The 24,181-nt window shown below is 43.0% G+C and overlaps 1 protein-coding gene across 13 annotated transcripts in view; it reads right to left on the minus strand.

Moving 5' to 3' along the window:
• The window catches only part of CAMTA1 (calmodulin binding transcription activator 1), a 974,629-nt gene that overhangs the window by 858,932 nt on the left and 91,516 nt on the right, over window positions 1-24,181 (minus strand). For 4 of the 13 annotated variants that reach the window (XR_004060441.1, XR_004060436.1, XR_004060439.1 and 1 more), the window contains one exon: window positions 11,572-12,118. The exons of 5 other annotated variants lie outside the window; for them this stretch is intronic. Coding sequence is in view for 1 of the 8 variants with exons in the window: in XM_030942620.1 (XP_030798480.1) it covers window positions 12,047-12,118 (72 nt within the window). In the remaining 7 variants the exon portion in view is untranslated. Of the gene's footprint in view, window positions 1-11,571; window positions 12,119-13,411; window positions 13,518-24,181 lie in introns of those variants that run through there. 4 more of the 13 variants (XR_004060442.1, XR_004060437.1, XR_004060440.1 and 1 more) reach the window with 2 other exon arrangements.

A 24,181-nucleotide genomic window follows, 5' to 3' on the forward strand; every position in this document is an offset into this window, starting at 1 on the left:
CACTGGCTGGAATCCCTCTCAGCCATCACACAGCAGTGATGATTATTTATCATCCACAGTGCATCAAAGATGGAGAAGCAGACTGGGCACACTTCCATGATGGTGCAGGGCTGTCAATGGCGGCAAACCCTCCCCACCCTGAAGAAGCATCCATGGTACAGATGACCTCACAGATCCTAGAGACTTACCTGGTTTCCCTACAGATCTACAGGCAAGCTTGTGGGTACTCAGGTACACGAAGGTGATGGAAGACAGGGGCACCTTGGTGCTAGGTCTATCTATTCCATTTAAAGAAAAAAAAAAATCAAACAATGTTGGCCAGCTACCTGTTTGGAGGTTGGCTAGGCAATGAGAGGTTGGAGGTCCTTCTAGGAATCAGGCTAGCTGGGCCTGCTGAGTTCGGCCAGTTGAAGCAAAGCAAAGCTCATTTGAGATGAGACTTAGGAAAATCTCTTTCCAGTATCTCTCCCGAGCATGCCCCTGGAAAGCATCTGCACCATCACGAGGCACCCACTCCACCCAGGATAACTGTTTCATGATGAGCCCATTCTCTCACGCTCTGTGAACTTTAACTTATCTGCCTGGAAGACAAAATTTCTATCTCCTTCTTTCCTTTTTTTTTTTTTTTTTTTTTTTGGAGATGGAGTCTTGCTCTGTCACCCAGGCTGAAGTGTAGTGGTGCAATCTCAGCTCACTGCAAGCTCCACCTCCTGGGTTCATGCCATTCTCCCACCTCAAGTCTCTCGAGTAGCTGGGACTACAAGCGCCCACCACCATGCCCAGCTAATTTTTCCTATTTTTAGTAGAGACGGGGTTTCACGATGTTAGCCAGGATGGTCTCGATCTCCTGACCTCGTGATCCGCCTGCCTCGGCCTCCCAAAGTACTGGGATTACAGGCATGAGCCACCGCACCCGGCCCAGAATTTCTATCTCCTTCTATCACTGTATCTGAGGAATGGGCAACAGATGGATCTAGTAAGATGTACATAATAATTAGTTTTCTCTAAATCAGGACACACTACAAATTTAACAAATATTTAAGCTCCTCAACCAATTTTAAGAAATATTTAATGAGCCAACCAAAGTACCAAGACAAGAAATAAGAAACTGCAGGTTAGCAAATGAACTGGAATCTCAACTTTCGTAGGGTAAACAACTTTGGATTCGTAGGGTTTTTCAGATACCACTAAACACAGTATCTGCAAGGAAGAGAAAAAATTATGGACTGGTGGTTAGCCAGAAATTTCTGCAAATATCTTAGCCATGAAAAGACAGGCTAGAAAAAGAAAACCAAGATGTTTGTGGGCAGAAAATCATTCTGGCTCTGAAGGCTGGGAAAAAAGAAATGAACAATAGTAAGTGGATACTTTTCCCTTACTAACATTCAAAGCAGTTAAACACAACCCATATATCCATCTAGAAGTGCCAATCTCACTTTTTCAGGTTCCATCAGAGGGCCCTGTTTCATTTTCAAAAAATTAAATAATCACCACCACATACTGAATGTGTGTCAAACATAAGGTCAAGTGTACTGCACACACTAACTTCTAATGAATCTCTGTGGGAAAGGCACTGCCTTTCAAAAACTCACCAGGAGTACCGACCAGGTAGGTAAAGGAAGATGTTTAGAACATTCAGTTGACTAAACCACATTAACTTCAAAAGCAATCAGCCAAAAAGTCAAATCAGAAAAGTGATACACAATCTGGGGGTGTATATATAGTAGATGGTTTCTTATAATCTTACCAGAAAAACGGCTTCCAGTAAACACAGCCTTATTAAGTTTGCACTAACTAGGAAACCAATGACTGACATGGACTTCCAACACTACTCCCCGCCCCACGCTGACCCTAAACACACAATGGCTCAGCAGCTCGTCACCATGGGAACACAATCTGCTGTGCTTACATGCTTCTTGCACACAAGACCATCCATATGGTGGTCAAAACCCATTTTCCACCCCCATCTTCCCACCTTCATTTCGCACATCTTGATCCTGAACAGGCCAGGCCCTTTCCTGACTCTGCCTGTGCTCATCCTGTTTGTTCCCTCCTACCTGAACCTGTTCTCTACTCGGGCAAGTGGGGAACCAGGCAGAGTTGAGGCATCTTCGGCTCTGGTCAAACATGAGAAGGGAGAGGTTCTCTTAAACTGAGTCTAACGAACTGATGCTCACTCAAAAGCAACTGAAATCCTCCAGCTCCATGGCTTTATCTCTAGGTCTCAGTTCTAAAAAGGTCCATTTCACGATAAATTAACTGGGAAGTTACTGTTTCTCCTTGCACAACCCAATCACTGTAATAATGCCCTGATAAAGACAGCAACAAGAATGAAAAGTTGCACAGGGGAGCTTTTGCCAAGCAGATGGGTCTCCTGAGTTCTACAATCCAGTCCCCAACGAGTATATTCAAGACCAAAGTAAATACTTCAACACACAGCTTGGAGTGGCATAATACATTTTGAGACTCAGTGAGTTGGAAATGTGATTCTTTTCTTCCCTAAGGAAGCTGATGCAAAGGGTTCCTTGGAAGTAGTTAATTGAACCCTCTGTGTCAGTTTTTTAGGGAAGGAAAGAATCACAACTGCCTAGGTATCAGTAGCCTTTACCATGTTTTCCTCCTGAACCCGTGGATGTTGTCAGGTGGAAAACCAATGAAACGAAAAGTGGCTGACCAAAGTTTGGGTTTCTGCAAATATCTCTATCTTAACAGATTTGCTCCCTAACCCCAGAATGAACATTTGACACAGAAAGCATCCCGGCCAGACACGCCACAGGAGAAATCACAGAAAATGCTACCTGGCTCCAAAGGCTGGGTCTAAGGGAATTCAAATTCAGTCTTCAGCAAAGGCAAGCAGTGCTATCCCACTGCCCCAGGAAGGACACAGGCAGATCACCACTGGTGAACTCCTACTATGGACCAAGAATGCTGGGAAATTACCTTTTCATCTCATTTGTGGGGAGCTAGGAGAACTTCATGTCCTTCTAGGGACACAGGCTGATTCTGTTTAAGTACAAGCATTCTGTCAATCCCCAAATTTCAACTTTCAACCCTAAAAAGCAACGTTTAGAGCAGTTTTTTCCCAAACGGTTCAAAAAAAATGTGGGCAAGAATTTTAGGAGCAGCTTCTAGGTAGCCAGTTCCACCAAGTGAGAGCTCTCCTTGGGCATTAGTGATCTGCAGGGTTCTGCTCCCACACTGATTTAATCAGTGAATACCTGGGTACTTGCAGGTCCATCTAACTGCTCAGAACACGGCTAAGAACGAGACAGACAGGCCCCTGCCCTAAAAGAGCTAGTAAGATGGGGAAGAGCTGAGGACAAAAAGAAGAAAAAGAAGAGACAATTTCAGACAGTAATAAATGCTACAAAAAAACCACACTGCCACATGACAGAGTGACAGGTGACTATTACCTGTCGTCAGCCTATCAGGGGACGGTCTTTCCGAGGAGATAACATTTGAGGTGAGCCCTGAATGACACAAAGGAGCCAGCGCACAAAGATGCGGAGGAGGGGAAATCATTTCAGGTAGAAAAAACAGTGAATGCAAAAAAGAACCATGTTTGATGGATTCCCGGTATGGGAAGGGTCAATGTGCTTAGAGGGAAGGGGCACCTGGTAGGAAATGGAGAGGCAGGGGCCAGATTATTCATGCTGACCGGACTCCAAATGGATAGAAAGTCACTGTAGGATTTAAGCTAGTGACCGAATCCTATTTACATTCTTCATAGATTGCTCTGGCTAGTGCATGGGGAATCTATTGCAAGGCGAGCAAACTGGAGACAGGAAGTCCACACAGGAAAATGTGACAGATCTCCAGGCAAAGAAAAGAAGGTGGCTTGGACTAGGGTGGTACTAGCAGAGATATGCAAAGATGGAGGTACCTTGGAAGCAGATGGATGTTTGGGATGGGGAAAAACGGGCAGAATCAAGGACGCTCCTGAGATTCTGGCTTGAACTACTGATGAGTTTGTGTAAGTCAACCTTAGCCCTCATGTTCCTAAATATTCTTCCATGCTCTTTTACCAACTTTGAACTTCAACCCTCACCTGACACCTTTTAACAGTGGACAGAGAACACTGCACCCTGTCCAAACACCAAGGCAGATTTAAGTGTTAATACTTGCAATCATGCTTCAAAATGAAAGGTGGGTGAGTTCAGGCCCACACACTGGCTCAGGGCCTGTAAGAAGTTCGCTTGAGCTACGTCTTGCCTCCTCCCCTGACCTCGCCCTCCCTACTGAAAAGTCTTAGTCTCCTGGCTTTGCAAAGACCCTCCATCTGAAGCAGCCGCTCACAGGGCATATTCTGCTTCCTTTTACCAGGCTTTTCAAACAGATACTTTTTCTACCCTGAGTTTGTCACCATTTAAAATGTTGTGCTAGTTAGCAGTAATTATGTAAATGCCAGCCGCCATTTCTATTTTTAAAAGGAACCCCCATTTAGCATTCTTATATCCTGAAATGTTTAAAATAGCTAGTCCAGCGATGTTTTCACTTTATTCAAACTGTTTGTGTGGCTTTAAATACAGGTTCAGCAGAAACCAAAGCAAGTCAAACATTTACTTTCTATTAAACATCTAAATCAGAAGATTAAAAAACTATTTTACATTTAACAGAAAGAAGACGTCAAATCAGCACAGTGGCAGCTTCACCGTATTTACTGCCAAGAAGGGCTGACGCTTGAGAGGTAATCAATTTAGGAAGGGAGGGATGGATTTCTTTAAATTCTTCAAAAAGGGAAAAATACATTTGAGCAAATCTTTTAATTATAGTATCTTCCAAAGAACCTACAAAGCCTTTATTCTTTCCAAACCTAATGCTTTTTAAAGGCAGCTTTTGCCCCTTAATTCCACATGAAATATTCAGTATAGCATAATTAAATTTTATTCCATGCTATTTTTACTGGGTTCACAGAAATAGAGGGTGGCATCATCCTTAAAACAAACTTCCCAGCAACTTCGCTTTCACAGTGAATGGCTGGTTCTTAAAATTGAACTTAAAATGCAAAACCTACTCCAAATGCCTATTTCAGTTCAGGGTAGATGGGTGGGTACTGAAGAAATAAGTTCATTCATATGTCACACCAACCTTCAAATAAACAATTGCCTCAGTTCTCCGTTCACTTAATTGTGCTTGCCACAAGGCACCTGAAAGCATCGATCTTCATTTTCAGCATTTAAATCCCAGAGACTGTTTTATCTTTCAGTGTGGATCTATCTGGTAGGTAAAGAACAGAGAGAGGAAAAGAGAAAGGAAAGAAGTGCCCATCCGCAGCTGAAAGATACTAATTTTGAGTAAACATCTGGATGCCTGGGTCATCTGTGTGAGGAGTGGGCTTGATATTTTTGGTCATTTATGTAAATTATACAACCAAAATCTTACTATATTTTCCAGTCAGAGTCAGTAAGCTACAAATTAACACAAACCCCCCTCCCTCTCAGCCTGACAAACGGAATACAGAACAGTACAAAGAGCAGGGATTATGGGTCTCTTAAGTGATCTACAGCTAAGCCCACCAGCCAACAGAGCCAAGAACCACACCTAGTCTCTCTCTCCCAAGATCATGCAGAACCCCTGATGGAACATAAGCCTATGAAAATGCGCAACTCCCTCAGTGTGCACGTGAAGCTAAAATCTCCATTTAGAATTCTGCAAACCTATCAACAGGGCTGATCTCAGATGAGTGGTTACCCACCCTCTTATTCCAGCCAGACTGACTCATCTGTTTCCTAACTTCCTAAAAGCATCACAACTGAAGAGGGCAAGCAAACAACAACAGGTATTTTTCTCAAGTGACATCTGAAACTGCTGTAAGGGAGCAGCTCGCCCACCCACGCCAAAGAGGCTCCTAGGAAAGCCAGCAGGAATTGGCTTTGGGTGCTGCTCCACAACTCATAGGTGCCAGGCTAGAAGAGACAAACAGCTTTTTCATTTTTTTTTTTTTCCTCGAGATGGGAGTCTTCTTACTCTGTCGCCCAGGCTGGAGTGCAATGGCGCAATCTCGGCTCACTGCAACCTCCACCTCCTGCCTCAGCCTCCTGAGTAGCTGGGATTACAGGCACGCCCCCATGCCCAGCTAATTTTTTGTAGTTTTATTAGAGACGAGGGTTTCACCATGTTGGCCAGGCTGGTCTTGAACTCCTGACCTCGTGATCCGCCCGCCTTGGCCTCCCAAAAGTGCTGGGATTACAGGCATGAGCCACCACACCTGACCACAGCTTTTTTTTTTTTTTCAAACAGTTCATTTAATGAGGCTGTTAGGACTTCAAAACATGAAAACATATCTACTCATGCATTTTATTTTGTAGTATAGATTCACCTCTGATACTGATTTAAAACAAAACACCCACCAAAGTGGTCACTGAGATCTCATAGTCTGGAACTAGCTGCCACTACAGCCACCAGCACATGGGCTCCTCTGAACCCATATTTTTCAGAAAAGTTACCTGAGATGCTGTTAGAAACGGAGACCTAGTCGAAAATGAAACCAAGCAACTGAGGCATAAGAGGACAAAATTTGATTTTTATACCACAGAAACGGGTACAGAACTTATATAAAAGCATCTACCCACACCACATTCGCAAAATAAAATTAAAAAAAATTGCTTGGGAGACTCATTTCTGTTTTCAGATTGGATCCCAAGGTTTCAATAAGACGTTCTGCTAGTTTCTCAAGAACCTGGCCCATTTATCACTTTTTCAAACTACATCATCCTCTCATTCAAATATCTCAGTGGCTCTTGTAAAAAATATGTCACACATGTCTCTACTGTCAAGGTTTATCTCTAGCACAATATGTAACCCACAGATCGCAAACAAGATGTAGCCTCTCAGAGGGGGCCGCAGTTATCCCAGAGTCTGCTGATGGTGCTGGTAGTGTCAACATCAGGAAGAGGATGAGATGAACTCACAACCCGCCCAACCTGGGATTTCTGAAGGCACAGTACGGCGAGGTTTGGTTAATTCAAGCCCAACAACGCTGATTTCACAAAATTCAGTAAAGATTTGGGCTGAAACAAAATGTGAAAATTGTCTACTAGACAATAAAGAATTATTATGCATATGAATGCATAAATAAGGTTGCTGAGGTAGAGTTTAGCCATTTTAAAAGGGGGACCACAGCAGTTTCAAAGACTCCTGATGGCAGAAGTGCGTGGGCTGGTGCTCAGGATGTGTCTGTACAATGACTCGCCTGGACCTGGGCTCTAACTCTGGCTGTGCAGTCTCAGCCAGGCCACTCCTTGGCCTCCCTTACAACATTTGGGTTCATAAAAAGGGAGGGACAAAGCTCTCCTTGCTGGTCTTTCAGGGTTGCTAAGAAACCAAATGAGACGTTGTCTGTGGCATTACTTTCTTAAACTGCAGTAGTACATAAAATCTGAGCTGCTACTATTTTTTTCATATACTAATGCTAATCATAGATTATCTATGTATTAAAATTGGCTGGTTGACTTTCTATTGGGTAAGTCCAATAAGCTTCTTTACTTATTTCTGAAGATAAAAAACCTTTTGTTGTTTTTTGAAGATGCATGTGCTTCTACCTTGACTTAAATTGTAATTGCTTGAGAAGAAGCTATGAGATGGCAAAAAAGCCTAGTTGAAATACTGATGAAAACTGAATACTCCATGTTTCCTTAGGCTGCACAGTTCATTAGCTGTACAAGCAGGGAAAATATTCAGGTGTTAAGATCCTGGAAAATCACAGAAGGCTATTCTAATGTCAAATGACCACAGACACAGAGCAAGGTAAAACCAGAAGGTAAAACCAGCAAGGCTTCCAAAGCCATTTAGAAGCAAATGCCAACACATCTACAATGGGATTCAGGGACTCAGCGCAAACGTTTCTGTCTTAGCAAAGTGATAAATAGGCATTTAAGCCAAATTTGATCCAAGTTCACAGAGATTATATATATGAAAACTCATCAGGAAAACTCAACAGTATAAAAGTGGGTATTGAAGAAACTAGGTAAGGGATCTACAGGTACTCCAAACTATCCTAGCAACTTCGTTACAAATATGGAATTATTGGCAAATAAAGTTATTTTTTAATGAGCTTTTTTTTTTTTTTTTTTTTTTTTTTTTTTTTTTTTTTTTTTTTTTTGAGACGGAGTCTTGCTCTGCCGCCCAGGCTGGAGTGCTGTGGCCGGATCTCAGCTCACTGCAAGCTCCGCCTCCTGGGTTCACGCCATTCTCCTGCCTCAGCCTCCCGAGTAGCTGGGACTACAGGCGCCCGCCACCTCGCCCGGCTAATTTTTTTGTATTTTTTAGTAGAGACGGGGTTTCACCGTGTTAGCCAGGATGGTCTCCATCTCCTGACCTCATGATCCACCCGTCTCGGCCTCCCAAAGTGCTGGGATTACAGGCTTGAGCCACCGCGCCCGGCCTTAATGATCTTTTAATAAAGGTGGGGAGGCTTGCCTTTAGAGCAAGGAAAGGGAAAAGTCTTTAGTAGCAGTCTGTATAGGTCAATCTGTCAGGACTCTCAGACACATCATCTCACGTCATCCTCACAACTCTCTCTTGACACAGGTTCAAAAGACAAACTATGACTATTTCACAGCTAAAGAAACTCATGAAAGAGTGACTTTCTTGAGGTCCCACAACTTTTCAGAGTGATGACAGGATTCAGTTTTTGGTCTGCCTACAGAGTAAAGAATCTGGCCAAGCAGGCTGGGCGGGGTGGCTCGTCATCTATAATCTTACCATTTTGGGAGGAAAGCAGGAAAACTGCTTGAGGCCAGGAGTTCCAAGACCAGTCTGGGCAAAATAGCAAGACCTCGACTCCACAGAAAAATTAAGAAATCAGCCAGGCATGGTGGCCCCCAGGTCCTAGCTACTCAGAAGGCAGGAGGAGCACTTGAGCTCAGGAGGTCAAGGCTGCAGTAAGCTGGAATCATACCACTGCACTCCCTCCAGCCTGGGCAATAGAGACTTCACCTCAAAAAATAAATAAATAAATAAATAACTGTCCAAGGGCCTAAGTGGGCAAGGTGGGCTGCCCTAACCCACTGGACAGGCCCACCCAAAGTTGTGCCAGTGAGTCACTCAAAGGCAATCAGGGAGCCTTCCTTCCTTAACCCAGGAAGTGACACGGTCTGCTCTTCAAAAGGGAGTTAACAGATGCATCCAAAAATGGATGTCCCAGTTCCTCATGGGAAATCTCAACATTGGTAATCCCTTCTCACAGCAAGGCCACCTGGAAATTCCCTCACAACCTAAGCTGCTGAAAACTCACTCTAAAGCTGTTACTGAGTCAATGCCAGGGCCATGGCTTGATGGAGTAGGAAACTGACAAGCACTGAACACACGAAAAAATATGAAATTACAGGGCCAGTCATAAACTGGCTCCTCTTCAGCAGAGCCTCCGGAAGGCTCCTGGGTCAGAGTCCCTCTCTGCCTGACGTCCTCTCTGTGCCACCAGAGGGCACTAACTCGTGGAAATGCTCTTTAAAATCAGGTCACACACAAACTGCAGGAATGGTGAATGAAAACTAGCCTTCAAACCAATGAAGTGCTAAGTATGTAATTTTGACAGTGGCTTTAAACATCTACTGGTCAACATTTTCAATTTAATTCTACAAAACTTAAAAGTATACACATGAAGCAGAAGAATATACTAAAAACAGTAAGTTGATCAAACCTTCAGATTTATGAAAATAACATAAAATAAGTGATGCATTTGCTCCTGCATCTCTGGTCACAGGGGCTGTCAAGTGGATAACCCATCCCAGCATTTTTTACACACACACAATATGAGTGCCAAGAAAAACATGTTGATTTCTCCTTTGCTTTAAAAAGCCACTCTTCATTGAATTAGAAGTGGACATTAACCATAATAAAATTACAGTACCGTTTATTAAGCATGATTAAAACATGATTTAATCTTCTGTACTAGAATCCTCGTAAGACAAGCAGCAGACACTGACGAGTGTGCACTGCAGCCTAGCTTGCTGTTCTAAGCACATCCCACTTACTTTACTCCCCACATCCCTCTGAGCGGTGATACAATTCCATTTTAATAAAAAGTTCGACCTTGCATTTCTTGAATGCAATCAATAGTTTTCTTTTTTTTTTTTTTTTTTTGAGACCGAGTCTCACTCTGTCGCCCAGGCTGGAGTGCAGTGGCGCAATCTCGGCTCACTGCAAGCTCCGCCTCCCAGGTTCACGCCACTATCCCACCTCAGCCTCCCGAGTAGCTAGGACTACAGGTGCCGGCCACCAAGCCCGGTTAATTTTTTGTGTCTTTTAGTAGAGATGGGGTTTCACCATGTTAGTCAGGATGGTCTCGATCTCCTGACCTCGTGATCCACCCGCCTCGGCCTCCCAAAGTGCTGGGATTACAGGCATGAGCCACCACGCCTGGCCAGTAATTTTTCTTTACATCTGTATCCTCTGCTTGTGATTTATTTGCCCATGAAACTATACAGATTTTTGAGTTCTGCCTCATTAACCGCTTTCTACAATTATTTCTTCACCCCAGAATTCATACTTCTTATACTTTCATAAGCATATAAGATTATATAATCAAAATAATTCAGCGATCAGTTGAATAAAAAATGCACCATGACCAAAGGTTTTTTTATTTCATTTTGCTTTGTGGTATGTAAAAAATTTAGCCTTTGCTTTTATTTAAAAGGAACTGAAACAGCTTTAATTGTTTGATCAGAAATATTGGTTACTTCTCTATGTAAAACAAAATTCAAGTTCAATTGGACCTTGGTTTTCCTGATTTTAGTTGATTTTCCTCAGTGTGTAATAAATAACTGAAGTTTACACTGAAATGAACAAAATCTGACAAATTACACCTGAAAAGAAGTTTCAGTTCTTTAAACAATTCGTCACAAGTTAGTGCTACAAATAAACTCACCTTGAGATAACAGCCTACATCACAGGATACTGTCTCCTTGGTTTTGTTTCTGTTCTTTGCTTTAAAAAAAGAAAGAAAAAAAGAAAAGAAAAAAAGAAAAACTTCCTCAAAGGTTTTCAAGAACAATATTGGTATTCTGGCCTATGCCAACACACAAAGAATAAAGACAGGGAACCATGGCATCTGTGAAGGTATCTGGAACAAAAGTACTTCTGTTAGTATTCTCTAAGTAATTGTCTCCAACTTTCCTCTATATCTTTTTTAATGTCCACTTGATCTAGAAAATGTTTTGATTTATCTTGTTTATGTGATGTCAAAATTTATCTTAAATAATTAAGAGAACCACCAAGTATTTGCCTGTTTCCTGCCTCTCTTTTATTTCTCCATGTTTCTTTCTAGACTCTCACTAGATGTCGATATTACAGTATTCCAGAGACACGACTCATGTTTCTATGCATCTCTTCTACTTCTTCAGGAGGCACCGATATCATCACATATAGTAAGTCTGTAATTCATAAATCCAAAGTCCTGATATGCTCCAGCTTCTCACAGCACCCTGAACTAGGCTTCCAGTTACTTCAATCACAACAAAAGCTTTATGCTTCTTTCCAAACTTTCACTGCTTTATCATTGGAAAAGGTATATGTAAATGGCAAGTTAAAGGAAAAACATTCAGAAAGGACGCGACGCAAGTGACCCACGCATTCGTTCAACAGTATTTATTTAGACTCTGCACTGTGTCCGCACTGTCCTATGCACTGGAGATACACGGGGACAAGACAAAGGCCCTGCTCTCATGGAGCTTCCATTCTCATGAGAAGATGGTAACTGACAGGAAAACATACCACCGCTGGGGCACATGCTAGTAAGAAAAAGGCAGCTTGCTGAGGGGACAGAGTGGCATCATGGATGGTCACGGAGGCCTCTGGACCGGGAGGCGTGTGCACAGAGCCCTGCTCTCCAGAGCTCAGTCAGGCTGCGGAGCTCCTTCATAGTAACTCCGGATGAGGCAAGAGTAGGTCACTTTATTCTATTTCATTTTTAGTAACATTCGGTTCAAATTAATTTGGGGTTTTGAGAACAGTTAATTCACTAATAGAACTGTCTTAAAGCCAGACATGGGGCTGGCAGGATGGGAAAGCTCTCCCTACGAATTCTGCCAGCTTTCATTCCAATGTGTCAGCCCTCACGGCTCCAGCTCTGTGGATCCCTCTTCTTTGCTGCGCCCATGAACAAGTGTGTGGTGAGAGCCTGAAATAAATAGGTGTAAAATGGGTCAAAACCGTTGCTTCTATTTCTGCTTTTAACTGAAGAAAATTTGCCCCATTTCCAGAGGCAGAGAGAGGAGGAGACATCTGGGTAAAGGCAAACTAAAGTATATATTAAATACACACAAATGTATACAGATGAACAGGTATGCATCTACCCCCACCCACATACTATACACATGTATATACAACCATGTATGTCTGACTTCTTCGCCTATGACAATCCAAAACTGGGTCTCATACAATGGTCTTTTTGCAATCATTACAGCATAACTTTTATTGGGTTGTAGGTTTTATCTTTAAGAGGCCACAAAACTTTTTTAAAAGATCAAATAAAAAATTAAAGGTTCAAAGAAGATCAAGGCTGAGATTCAATTAACACTAATTTTGGAAGGATTTTTTTTAACTTACTATGCATATTCAGCAAACTACTTAAGTTTTGGGTTTTTTTCTAACATAGCATCCTAGGGGAGTCATTATGTACAATCAACTCGCTAATTCAGATTAACATGTCTAAGTACATATTGATACAACAGAACACAATGCTTCCAGAGGCTCCCTGCTACAGACTCTGCTGAAGCACAGGACTAAGAAGGTGGACTTCTTCCATTATATTTCCAGCACTTCCCATTGTTACTTCCTGGGCCAGTTTCATAGATTAGAAGAATATAATACTTCAAAGGGATACTTCAGTTTCCATGAACAAAATGACTAGCATCTCCTAATTAATGTAACATCCTAACAAGTGAAAGATGACTTCTACAGGGGCCCTTAAAATGACCAAAAATGCAGTGAAGCTGAAGGCAAGCCACAGATCTGTTCTTTCATTTCTCTCCCTATTTGGGGGGAAGGGTCAAAAAGGGAGTGGCTTTAGATAAAACACTCCACACTGTGCTCATAAGTCTTCATAGGATGAGCTGGGAGCATGTGGTGGGGTGTGGAGGGTTCTGTCTCATTTGCTTCCGAAATTTGGGACTGATTTCCAACCAAACCTCAAATCAACTGAATATCAGCATGACTGTTTAATTCCAGCGGACCAATGTGAGTAAACATCACATTCAGGCCTGTGTCCAATGCGCACAGGCCAGTGACTTTTACAAACCTAGATCAGGTACTAAAAAAGAGTATGCTGTGAAAAGAGCTGTGGGCTTCTTAAAGGGAAAGCACTAGTGACATTTATGGCCTATTTCCCTGGTAGTTATTCAACTAAATAATTAGTTACTTAAGATATCAGCACAACAAATGGAAGATTTCAAGGCAATCAAATGTCAATTACAATTTTTTTACATAAAATACGAGTTCCTCTGGAATCAGACAGCAGCTTCTGACTTGTTTTCCATTGCTCTTTGCACATTTGCTTTCTGCTACCAAAATTTTAAGACCTGTATAAACAAAAACAGTATTTATTCTTCTCTTCCTCCAAAACACTTATTAAGTTTACATTTTGGGCTTGAAGGCATGTTACCCCACTGTCACTTCCCCCATTCATCCACCCATAACCACGTGCAGATGGTGGGCTCAAGGAAAACAAAAACAAGGGAGGCCTAGCGCCCTTGCCCAAGGAGCTCCCACTTGAGTGGAGTAAAGATGCCAACAGAAATAAATCACAATATGCTACGACAAGGGCCCTCACAGGACATGGGAAGCAGGGCCCAGGGTAAGAGTGAACCAAAGGACAGGCTGTGCTGAACACAGTTCCCAAGAAAAGGGGCATGGGAGGAGTGGCATGCGGGCTGCCCTCCAGAGGAAGGGCTGGTGCAGAGAAGGGAACAAACAGCAAGTAGGAACCGACAGAAAGTGTCCACTCATCAGGAGAGGGGAGGGGAGGAAGCAGGTGAGCTGCAGCTGGGTGGGGCATGTTGCACTTCATCAGGAAGGGGTGGGTTTGGTATTTCTCTGCTTTCACCTGCATCTACATTCAGAGGTAGGAGTTTCAAGTTAATGAATACTTTATTAGTAGAGACAAGTCCAAATGACCAGAAAAAGAACCACCAGAGCAATGGCATGCATGTGGACTCTGCACCCTGAAGACGAGGGACAGGAACAAAGGCTTGCCTACTGCAGACCAAATACCTGCCCTGGTTAAGGCTATGCTGGCTATGCTGCTTAAAGTGTAAGTTTCAGCAGCAAATTTCTGAAGGAATGCATGAATTACAAGTTTAAATGTTATACTTTGAATGGTCTGAGCATTTTAATGACTCAGGTATAAATAGAAAATAATTTTTTAAATGTCAAAACTCTCACTTTCCTAATTCCCTACACATACACACTGACCTTCACTTTCAAAGAAACTAGAATTGTGTGTGCGCCAAATTAAATTACACTAACAATGCCTTTAAAAAGCTAATATTTTTTAAAAAGCAAATACTTCCATAACATGTGTTATAATTTACAAGTGGTATCATAAAATAGCTCGTCTTTTGCTGGGATATATTCCAGTCCATTCATCATAAAGATTTCTGTGTGAGGGGTGACTCTGTAAGCAAAACACCATTTAGTGGGAAGAAAAACCTCAAAACAAATTACAAGAAAGCCATTAATGTTCTTTTAATTTCTTGCTTAATTTCCAGTTCTTGGTATCTATACACTTCCTCATCAGATGGAAACATTTTAATTAGAATAAAGAGAGTTTAAGAAAATGTATGTAATGAGTAAGCTTTCATTATTACTAAATGGCATTAACTGAGCTTTCTGTCATGTGAATACAACGGTGCGGGAAGGAGAATACTTTGTGTAAAAGATAGGAAAGCAACACAGTTAATGATAAACCAGAGTATCTACATGCTCCTAGGAGATTTCCAAAGGTGGGGACACTGACATGCTCCAGACTGCTTAAACTGTACATTCCCAGGATTTTAGCACAAAATGAATAAGTGATGATTCCTTCAACATACAAGGAATCCAAGAACACAGCGTTCATAAATACTTGCCTCAAAATGGGCTCGCTTCCTAACAGAGGGGTTTGTAGCATTTTTGAGGATAATTTTTGAGAATTCTTCAGTTAATCATGATACTCCAGGCAACAAACTAAAGGGAACCTGAAGTAAGCTTAAACCTGATAAAGGTACAGAATCGGGGCAACCATTAACCTCTTCCTTGGAGGCTTTCATGAGAGGCTCACATGATTAAGATTAAAAGTAGTAAACAGCATGTATGCTGCGGAGGACGCTCCTGTTTACTCTTTCAAAATATTTTACTTTCTCCTGGCCTACAAGGCTAAAAATTACCTGATATTATCAACTTTTATTAATCTTTAAAAACACATTGTGTGGATCAAAGCCAAACAAAATTGTGTGTGTGTATGTGTAGAGAATAAGCTACATTCTCTGCATGGTAAAAGCCTGCTAGGTTCAGCCCTTGAAGCACATGACCTCTACCAACCGCCATGGTGCCCCCTCCTTCCTCTTCAGCCCTGCTCCCCTCAGAAGGAATCAGAAGTGGTTTTAGATCTACACGGCCAATCCTTCAGCCTCCTTGTTCCGTTAACCACTTCCCCTGTGATAATCCTGGACTACACTCTGTGGCCATCCCATTAGCTGTCCAGTATGGCAGCCACTGAGCACCTGAAATGTGTCTACTCCAAATTAGAAGGTAATGGAAATACAAGATATATACCAATTTCAAAGACTTCATACCAAAAAAAGTAACATCTCAATTTTTATCCTTATACAATTTTATACTATATGTTCATGTAATGCAGACATATTGGGTGAAATAAAATATATCACAATATATTACTAAAATTAGTTTCCTTTATTTTTACTTATTAAAAATATGGTTACTAGAACATTAAAAATTACACATGACTCACTGACACTGCTACCGTACAGCAGAGCCCTTGACCTGATGTAACCAAAACTGACCGCTCCATGATACCGATTTCAAGCACTCTATTCTTCGACTATGCCTACTCCAACAACTCCTTGACTCTACTCCTTGAATCCACTGACCCCATGACCTCTTACTGACCCTCAGCTCCTTCATGCCTCCTGGCTCCTTGCCTGGCTTAGACCACATGGTCTATCCTCAATCCTCACATCAACTCTTCTGCGCAATGCTCAACTCCCTTATGCCTCCTCCCTCCACTGTACTCACCTGGCAAAATCCTAATCCCAGGTTAAATCCAACTCCCCGCCCTCTCCTGCCCCACACTTAGGCTGCAGAAAGCGGAATTCCTTTGGAGCACCAGCTCAGCTCCCTATCCAGTCGTTTTTGCTTGAACCAGCTGGAACTGGGCTTTTATACTCATCATTTCACTCATACAGCTCTTACCAAAGTCACCAACGATCTCCCCGCTGCCAAGCCCACGGTGAAACCCCAGTGTGTATTTTGCTCCACCTTTCGCGGCATCTGACACAGATGATCACCCTGCTTTGAAACATGAACTTCCTCGGCCAGGCGCAGTGGCTCACACCTGTAATCCCAGCATTTTGGGAAGCCAAGGCATGTGAATCACTTGAGGTCACAGGATTGAGACCAGCCTGGCCAACCCGGCAAAATCCCGTCTCTACTAAAAATAAAAAAATTAGGCCGGGCGCGGTGGCTCAAGCCTGTAATCCCAGCACTTTGGGAGGCCGAGACGGGCGGATCACGAGGTCAGGAGTTCGAGACCATCCTGGCTAACACGGTGAAACCCCGTCTCTACTAAAAAATACAAAAAGCTAGCCTGGCGAGGTGGCTGGTGCCTGTAGTCCCAGCTACTCGGGAGGCTGAGGCAGGAGAATGGCGTGAACCCGGGAGGCGGAGCTTGCAGTGAGCTGAGATCCGACCACTGCACTCCAGCCTGGGCGACAGAGCGAGACTCCGTCTCAAAAAAAAATAAAATAAAATAAAATAAAATAAAAATAAAAAAAATTAGCCAGGCATGGTGGCACACACCTGTAATCCCAGCTAGGGAGGCTGAGGCAAGAGAATCACTTGAACCCGGGAAGTGGAGGTGGCAGTGAGCTGAGATCAGAGGGACATTATGTCTCAAAAAAGCAAAGCAAAGCAAAGAGAAACATGCACTTCCAGGACACCCCCATCTCCTGTCTTCCTTCTCTGATTGTTTCTCATTCTCCTTTGCTTCCCTTATACCTGCTTCCCCTTAACATTGGGTGTCCCAGGGCTCCACGTCTGGACTTCTCTATTGCACACACTCCCTAAAAAATTGCATCCAGTCCCACAGCTTTTAGAACCCCCTATATGCTGAAAACACTCAAAGTCTAGCTCCAGCTTCAGCCTGTCCTTCAAGTTACAAACTCAAACATACGACTGCCTCTTCAACATCTCCACCTGGCATCCTACAGCCAACACGTGCAAAACACAGCCTGCATTCTCTTCACCCCCCTCCCCAACCTGCTGTTCTCAGTCTTCCTGATCTCAGTCAAGAAGAATAGCATTCTTCCAGTTACTCCGTGCAAAAACATGGTCATCATTTCTGACTCTTCCTATATGAATACAGTCTACCAGCTCTTCCTTTCAAACATATCCCATATATGACCACTTCTTCCTGCCCTGGTCCAAGCCACCATCAGTTCCTGCAACAGTCTCCTCACTGGTCTCTCTACTTCTATCCCAAACCAGGGATCGACAACTCTTTTCTGTAAAGGGCCAGACAGTATAGATCTTTCAGCCTCTACAGGCCATATGCTCCCTGTTACAACTACTTAGCTTGGCTGTTGCAGCTCAAAAGCCGCCTCAGATAATAAACACAACAGTGTGGCTCTGTTTCAATAGAACTGGAACTAAAGCGGACAATGAAATTTGAATTTCATATAATTTTCATGTGAAATAAAATACTGATGTTTTTTCAACCATTTAAAAACATACAAAGCATTCTTAGTTTGCTAGCTATACAGAAACAGGCAGTGGGGCCAGATCCTGCCATGGGCTGTGGTCTGCTGGCCCTGCCCTGGAAGATTCTCTATACTACATTCAGAGTGATTATTTTATTTTATTTAATTTTATTTTATCTTATTTTAATTTAATTTTTTTGAGACAGAGTCTTGCACTGTTCCCCAGGCTGGAGTGCAGTGGCATGATCTCCATTCACTGCAACCTCTACCTCCCGGGTTAAAGTGATTCTCCTGCCTCAGCCTCCCGTGTAGCTGGGATTACAGGCAACCGCCACCACGCCCAGCTAATTTTTTGTATTTTTAGTAGAGACGGGGTTTCATTATGTTGGCCAGGCTGGTCTTGAACTCCTGACCCCATGATCCGCCCGCCTTGGCCTCCTGAAGTGCTGGGGTTACAGGCGTGAGCCATCACGCCCAGCCCAGAATGATCCTTTTTGTCATATCTTTTCCCCGCTCAAAAATCCTCAGCAAAACCAAAAGGCCGTGCCAAGTCCTGCAGGACGCACAGGACGCTGCTTCCTGGCTGCCTCACCTCCCCTGCCCCTTCCCATGCTCTGCAGCATGTCATTCTCCTGGCTTCTCTTTCGCCATTGCCAAATCTCTATCTATCTCAGGGCCTTTGCTTTTGCAGTTCCCTCTGCTTAGAATATTCTCACTCTAGACACCAACGTGGTCATGGGGTTGCTTCCTTCAAGTGGTCAGTGTTGCTTCCTTCAATTCACCTCATGAGAGATACTCACTCAGTCACACTAGAACAGCACACACAAACAGACATCCAAGAACCCTCTCCCTGTGTACCTTGCTGCACTGTTCACCACACTATCACTGACATTTCTTTCTTTCTTTAGAAATAAACAGATTGGGCAGTTTTTTAAAAGAGAAAATACCACAGTGATCAAGGGCATGAAATCTGGAGTCCAATGACCTGGATGGGAACGCAACAGCACCATTTACTAGCTATGTGACACTGAGCAAGTTAACTCAACTTCTCTGTATCTCAGTTTCCTTGTCTATGAAATGGGGATAATGACAGGACCTACTTCCTCCGTGTTCTGAAGAGTGAGTTAATAAATGTAATTGGCATATATAAGCACTCAATTACTGTTATTTATTTTTGTTTATTGTTTATTATTCCTCTCCCCTAACCAGAAAATAAGCTCTTCAAGGGGAATGACATGGTTTTTCTTTATTGCTTCATTCTAGATGCACCTAGGACAGTGCCTAGTACTAGGTATTCAATAAGTATTTATTGAACAAACAAATAAATATTTGAATTTAAGTCACTTTGGGGTGGGCAGAACACTCCACCCCCCTCCCATGATCATACAGATATCGGATAGAGCAAAAGCTTCCTTAAAATCTGTTAGAGGCTGGACATAGTGGCTCGGGCCTGTAATCCCAGCACTTTGGGAGGCCGAGGCGGGCAGATCACTTGAGCTCCAGAGTTTGAGACCAGCCTGGGCAACACAGTGAAACCCTGTCTCTACAAAAAACACAAAAAGTTAGCTGGGCGTGGTGGCGTGCTCCTGTGGTCCCAGCTACTCAGGAGGCTGACGTGGGAGGACTGCTTGAGTCCAGGAGGTGGAGGTTGCCATGAGGCTGAGACAGAAGGATCATTTGAGGCCAAGAGCTCGAGACCAACCCGGACAACATAGCGAGACCCTATCTATACAACAACAACAAAAAAGTCAGCAGGGCATGGTGGTATGCACCTCTGGTCCCAACTACTCCAGAGGCGAGCCTAAGCATTTGAGGTTACAGTGAGTGATCACCGTGCCACTGAACTCCAGGCTGGACAACAGAATAAAACTCTGTCTCTATTAAATGAAAAATAAAAATAAATATAAAAATAAATTAAATTAAAAAAAACAAAACCTTATTAGAGAAAGAGAAATAAAAAGCCTACCATTCCAGGTGGGTTTGCTGATGCTTCTCTATTTCCTACCCTGAAGCGAGGCATAATGCCATTCTGAGTAACAAGTGGTTTCACTTTATAAGAAATCTCCTACAGGGCCAGGCATGGTGGCTCATACCTGTAATCCCATCACTTTGGGAGCCAAGGCAGGAGGAAAACTTGAGCCTAGGAGTTCGAAACCACCCTGGGCAACAGAGACTCCATCTCTACAAAACCAAAAAAAAAAAAATTGGCACAGCAGCACGAGTAGTCCTAGCTACTTGGGAGGCTGAGGCAGGAGGCCTGCTTGAGCCTAGGAGTTCAAGGTTGCAGCAAGCTATGATTATGCCCCTGCACTCCAGTGGACGGGTTCTTGATCTGGATGACAGAGCAAGAACCTTGTCTCAAAAAAAAAGAAAAGAAAAGAAAAAAGGAAAAGAAGCCTTTATAATCTAAAGCTGTGTTGTATACTCAAAGGTTACATGTTCAGGTCTTGAATCAAATTAGAGAAGAAATAGATTTCATAGTCAGGTTCAAATCCCACATGTAAAATGTCAACCTAACACCTAGTAGCACAATTCTGATCTTACAATATTTTCTAAACACAACCACAAATGGCTGTTTACTCAGAGCAGCTTACATTTAATTGACTTCTAAAACCAAAGGACATCTCACCAAATACCTGAAGTCTTCCCCAAGCCAGAAAGTGATGCACACATATCTGTCTACCAGCAAGATACAGGCTTCGCTCACAGCACATCACAGGGTCTTGTGGGTTTGGTATGTCTCCTTACACTTACACACACACATTTCTCCTAGGATGACTGAGTTTTATAGATGGTATTAAGATAAAATACTTTCAGGCTCTACATTTGATGACACAGTCTTTAATGTGAAGATCCTTATATATATCCTGGTATAACATGGACTCTTTTTCAAGCAGAAACTCTACTTCCTTTAATAGAAGTGCAGGGATGGTAAGGTATTTCACTGTTCAGCAAAGTAGAAATTATTCTCCTAGCCTCTAAACTAAAACTCTTCTCTGTGATATAAGAAATGAACATCTTCAGTACTGGTTCTACCAAGTAGAAAATGAATTAGTGAGATGTAGGTAGTAAAAACATAGTTGTATCAACTAGTATGTAATCCTGTTGTACAGCTGCTTATCTGCACTGAATGCCTGAAAATGACATGTGTGACAAAGTGAAGGGTTATGAAGAGGGGTAAGAAACTGGGGGTTATGGAATGGGTGAAGCCCAATCAGTCATGGTGAACTGCCATGGACTTTACCATCTGCCCACGTCCCTGTACTGCTCCAGGTTCCTGCTGATGGCAACGGAACTAGAACAAATGGCTGGGATTCCTGGGGGGAGCGGTTCCTGGAGAAGTGCTAAGATGTGAGAGAAGTCTTCTTCTGTCACTCTTTGTGGGTGTTTTTGTTTTTTGTTTTCTAATTCTGCACTCGACTGACCATTAAGGTCACTGTGACATGGCTGAGAGGATCTGCACGAGGCAGGCAGGTACAAGTCACTTCTCAATTCTGTACTGCTATACGGTGGCAATGCCTGAAAAATCAGAATGATCGCACTCTAATTTAATACTGTATTTAGCTGATGATCCTAAATAACACCTTGTCAGCTTTTGTGATCTAGCACAAAACCACACGTCTTGTGATCTACGAGCTGGGCTGTGGTAATGCCCTTGACTTGAGGCTTAAAAGCTTTGGTTGGGACATAACTTTGATGTACTGTCTTTCGTTTCAAACTACAATGATTACCCTTGAATCTGGCATCACATAGAGTACTACCAAAATTAGATTATGGTTAGTTTATAAGACAACCTATTCCCTTTGGTGTACCACCACGAATGTTGCTACTCTCAGCTTTGCATGTTTGCAAGATCAAAAAGCCACGGCTGTTTGGTTTACAGGATGCGGGGATAAGAACCATCTGCCTGGTCTGGTGTTTCTTTAATTAAAAGTTTAATTACAGATATATCTCTGCACAGATACGTGCAGTCTATCAGCTCCTGTTCCTAATTACCTGTGCTAATGAGAAATAAAAAGACAGTTAATGTTTGCTGAGTGTCTACTATGTGCAAGGACCTATGTATGGTCAGATGCTCCAAGGTGAACTAGAGCAGGTAAAGTAGATCCCAGGTCAAACCTTGGTAGTTTCCCCTACCAGTCCTTTTCCCAGCAATACAAAAGAGTGGCAAAAGTCATTCTGGTTTCTCCTTTGGAAATACGAAAGGCTTATAGGTATAAAGTACTCAAAAGGATCCACACAGAAGAGAGAAAAGGGGCTGGATATCCAAACCTGAATAATTGAAGTTCTGTGGCCAGTGTATGTGACAGTCTGTCATATGGAGTATTTGCGACCCCACCTGAAGATGTGTGGGGAAAGTGGAAAATCTGGTCTAATCCTAGGATTCTGAGGCGCATCACACAGCATGATGGTAACCACGGCCACAGTTTCCCTGGGAAACAATCACCACACATGAGAACAAACGGGAGATGTTTTTTGTTATTTCCTGACTGTGCAGCAATATTGTTGCCGACTTCTCCTTCATTAACTCCCTTTCTACCGAGGGCAGATCTTCACTGAGGAATGACAAAAAAAATTTCCACACCTTCACCATGTGTTTCTTAGTGTCCTCAAAAGCCTGAAGCAGGGTTAAATACCATCAGGATGGACCCCTAAAGCAGCCCACTTGGTGGTGCCAAGGCCAACAGGACAGGGTCTAGGGCACACCCAAAGCTTCCCGACTTCCACAGTGAGGAAGTCCACTGCTTGCCCTCAAAACTGCCCTAACCTTCTATCACTTGTTTCCATGAGAGGCGGAGCGCAGAAGGAGGATTACTTTGTTTCTTCAACATGTCCAGAGGCAGGGAGTTAATCACAGCAGCTATGCTGTCACACTGTCTCTGCTCTCCGCCATCCCAACTCTCACTCAGATAAGGACACAGAGGAGGAGGGAAGGCTTGGCCTGGAGGCGGGCACCCAAGAAGCACCCTTCTCTCTCAGGAGTCGGTTCCTCAACATCAAAAATGAAGGGTCCAACCCAGATGATCCCAGACCGTCCAGCTCTAAAAACTGTGCAGCAGATACGCTAAAAGCCTGATATAAGCGCTCCCTTGAATGGTCCAAATCCATCTTATTGCCCAACATTCTGTACTATTCAGTGACTGACGCCTGCCATTTCTCGACCTATCTAAATCTATGAGGCTAAATTACCTAAGCTCTTCAAGATAAACCACCTAAGTCAGGATAGACAATCACAAACAAAATCTGACAATTTTCAAGCTAATGACGGGCAGTGCCTACTTCTTTGAAAGACAGATAGTAACACAAATTAAGAAATGTTCATTTAGCCAGGCGCAGCAGCTCACCACTGTAATCCCAGCACTCTGGGAGGCCAAGGCGGGTGGATCACCTGACGTCAGGCGTTCGAGACCAGACTAGCCAACATAGTGAAATCCTGTCTCTACTAAAAATACAAAAATTAGTTGGGCATGGTGGCACACGCCTGTAATCCCAGCTGCTTTGGAGGCTGCGGGAGGAGAATCGCTAGAACCCAGAAGGCGGAGGTCTGCAGTGCATTAAGATCGCACCATTGCACTCCAGCCTGGGCGACAAAGAGCTAAACTCCGTCTCAAAAAATGTAAATTAATTAATTAAAAAATAAACATTCATTTGCACATCAACTCTGTGGCAGGCACCTGAAGGATTTCACGGACCTCACAGTCTGATGACAGATACACTGTAAACATACGCCAGATGGTGGAAGAAAGATAAAACAAGGGAAGATGGAAGTACGGAGGAGAAAAAAGTAAGGAAGTAAGGGAACAATAAACCCGTAAAAGAGAGGAGAAGAAGAAAAGAAAAATGAAGGAAGAAGAAAGCAAGCAGGGCCCTCTACTTCATTTCACTCTGACTAAATTCAAACCTGGCTTCTGCGGTGATCCAGCAGCCACTCACGGAAGACGGCATTCTACAGGGTGGGAGCCAGGGGCTTTTCCTACTACAGACACAGTACTACCAATTGTTGGCTGAACAACTCAACTGGCCCATAAAACTCATTTTGCCTTACAATGGAGTCAACTACAGAATTAATAGCACTGGCCCACACTCCAGACGCCCAGATCCATATGTGCACAATTTAAGGACCTGTTTTCTTGTTTACAAAATAAACTTCCTGTATTTCTGAACCTATTGATCTCTCTAGAACAAGAGTCTTGGGATAGGGCAAGCGTTTCTTAAAAAGTGAATTATTTTAAAAGCTGTACAGAGAATTCTGAATGTGCAGCCAGGAT

Source organism: Rhinopithecus roxellana, chromosome 12, assembly GCF_007565055.1.
Source record: "Rhinopithecus roxellana isolate Shanxi Qingling chromosome 12, ASM756505v1, whole genome shotgun sequence".
NCBI lineage: Eukaryota > Metazoa > Chordata > Mammalia > Primates > Cercopithecidae > Rhinopithecus > Rhinopithecus roxellana.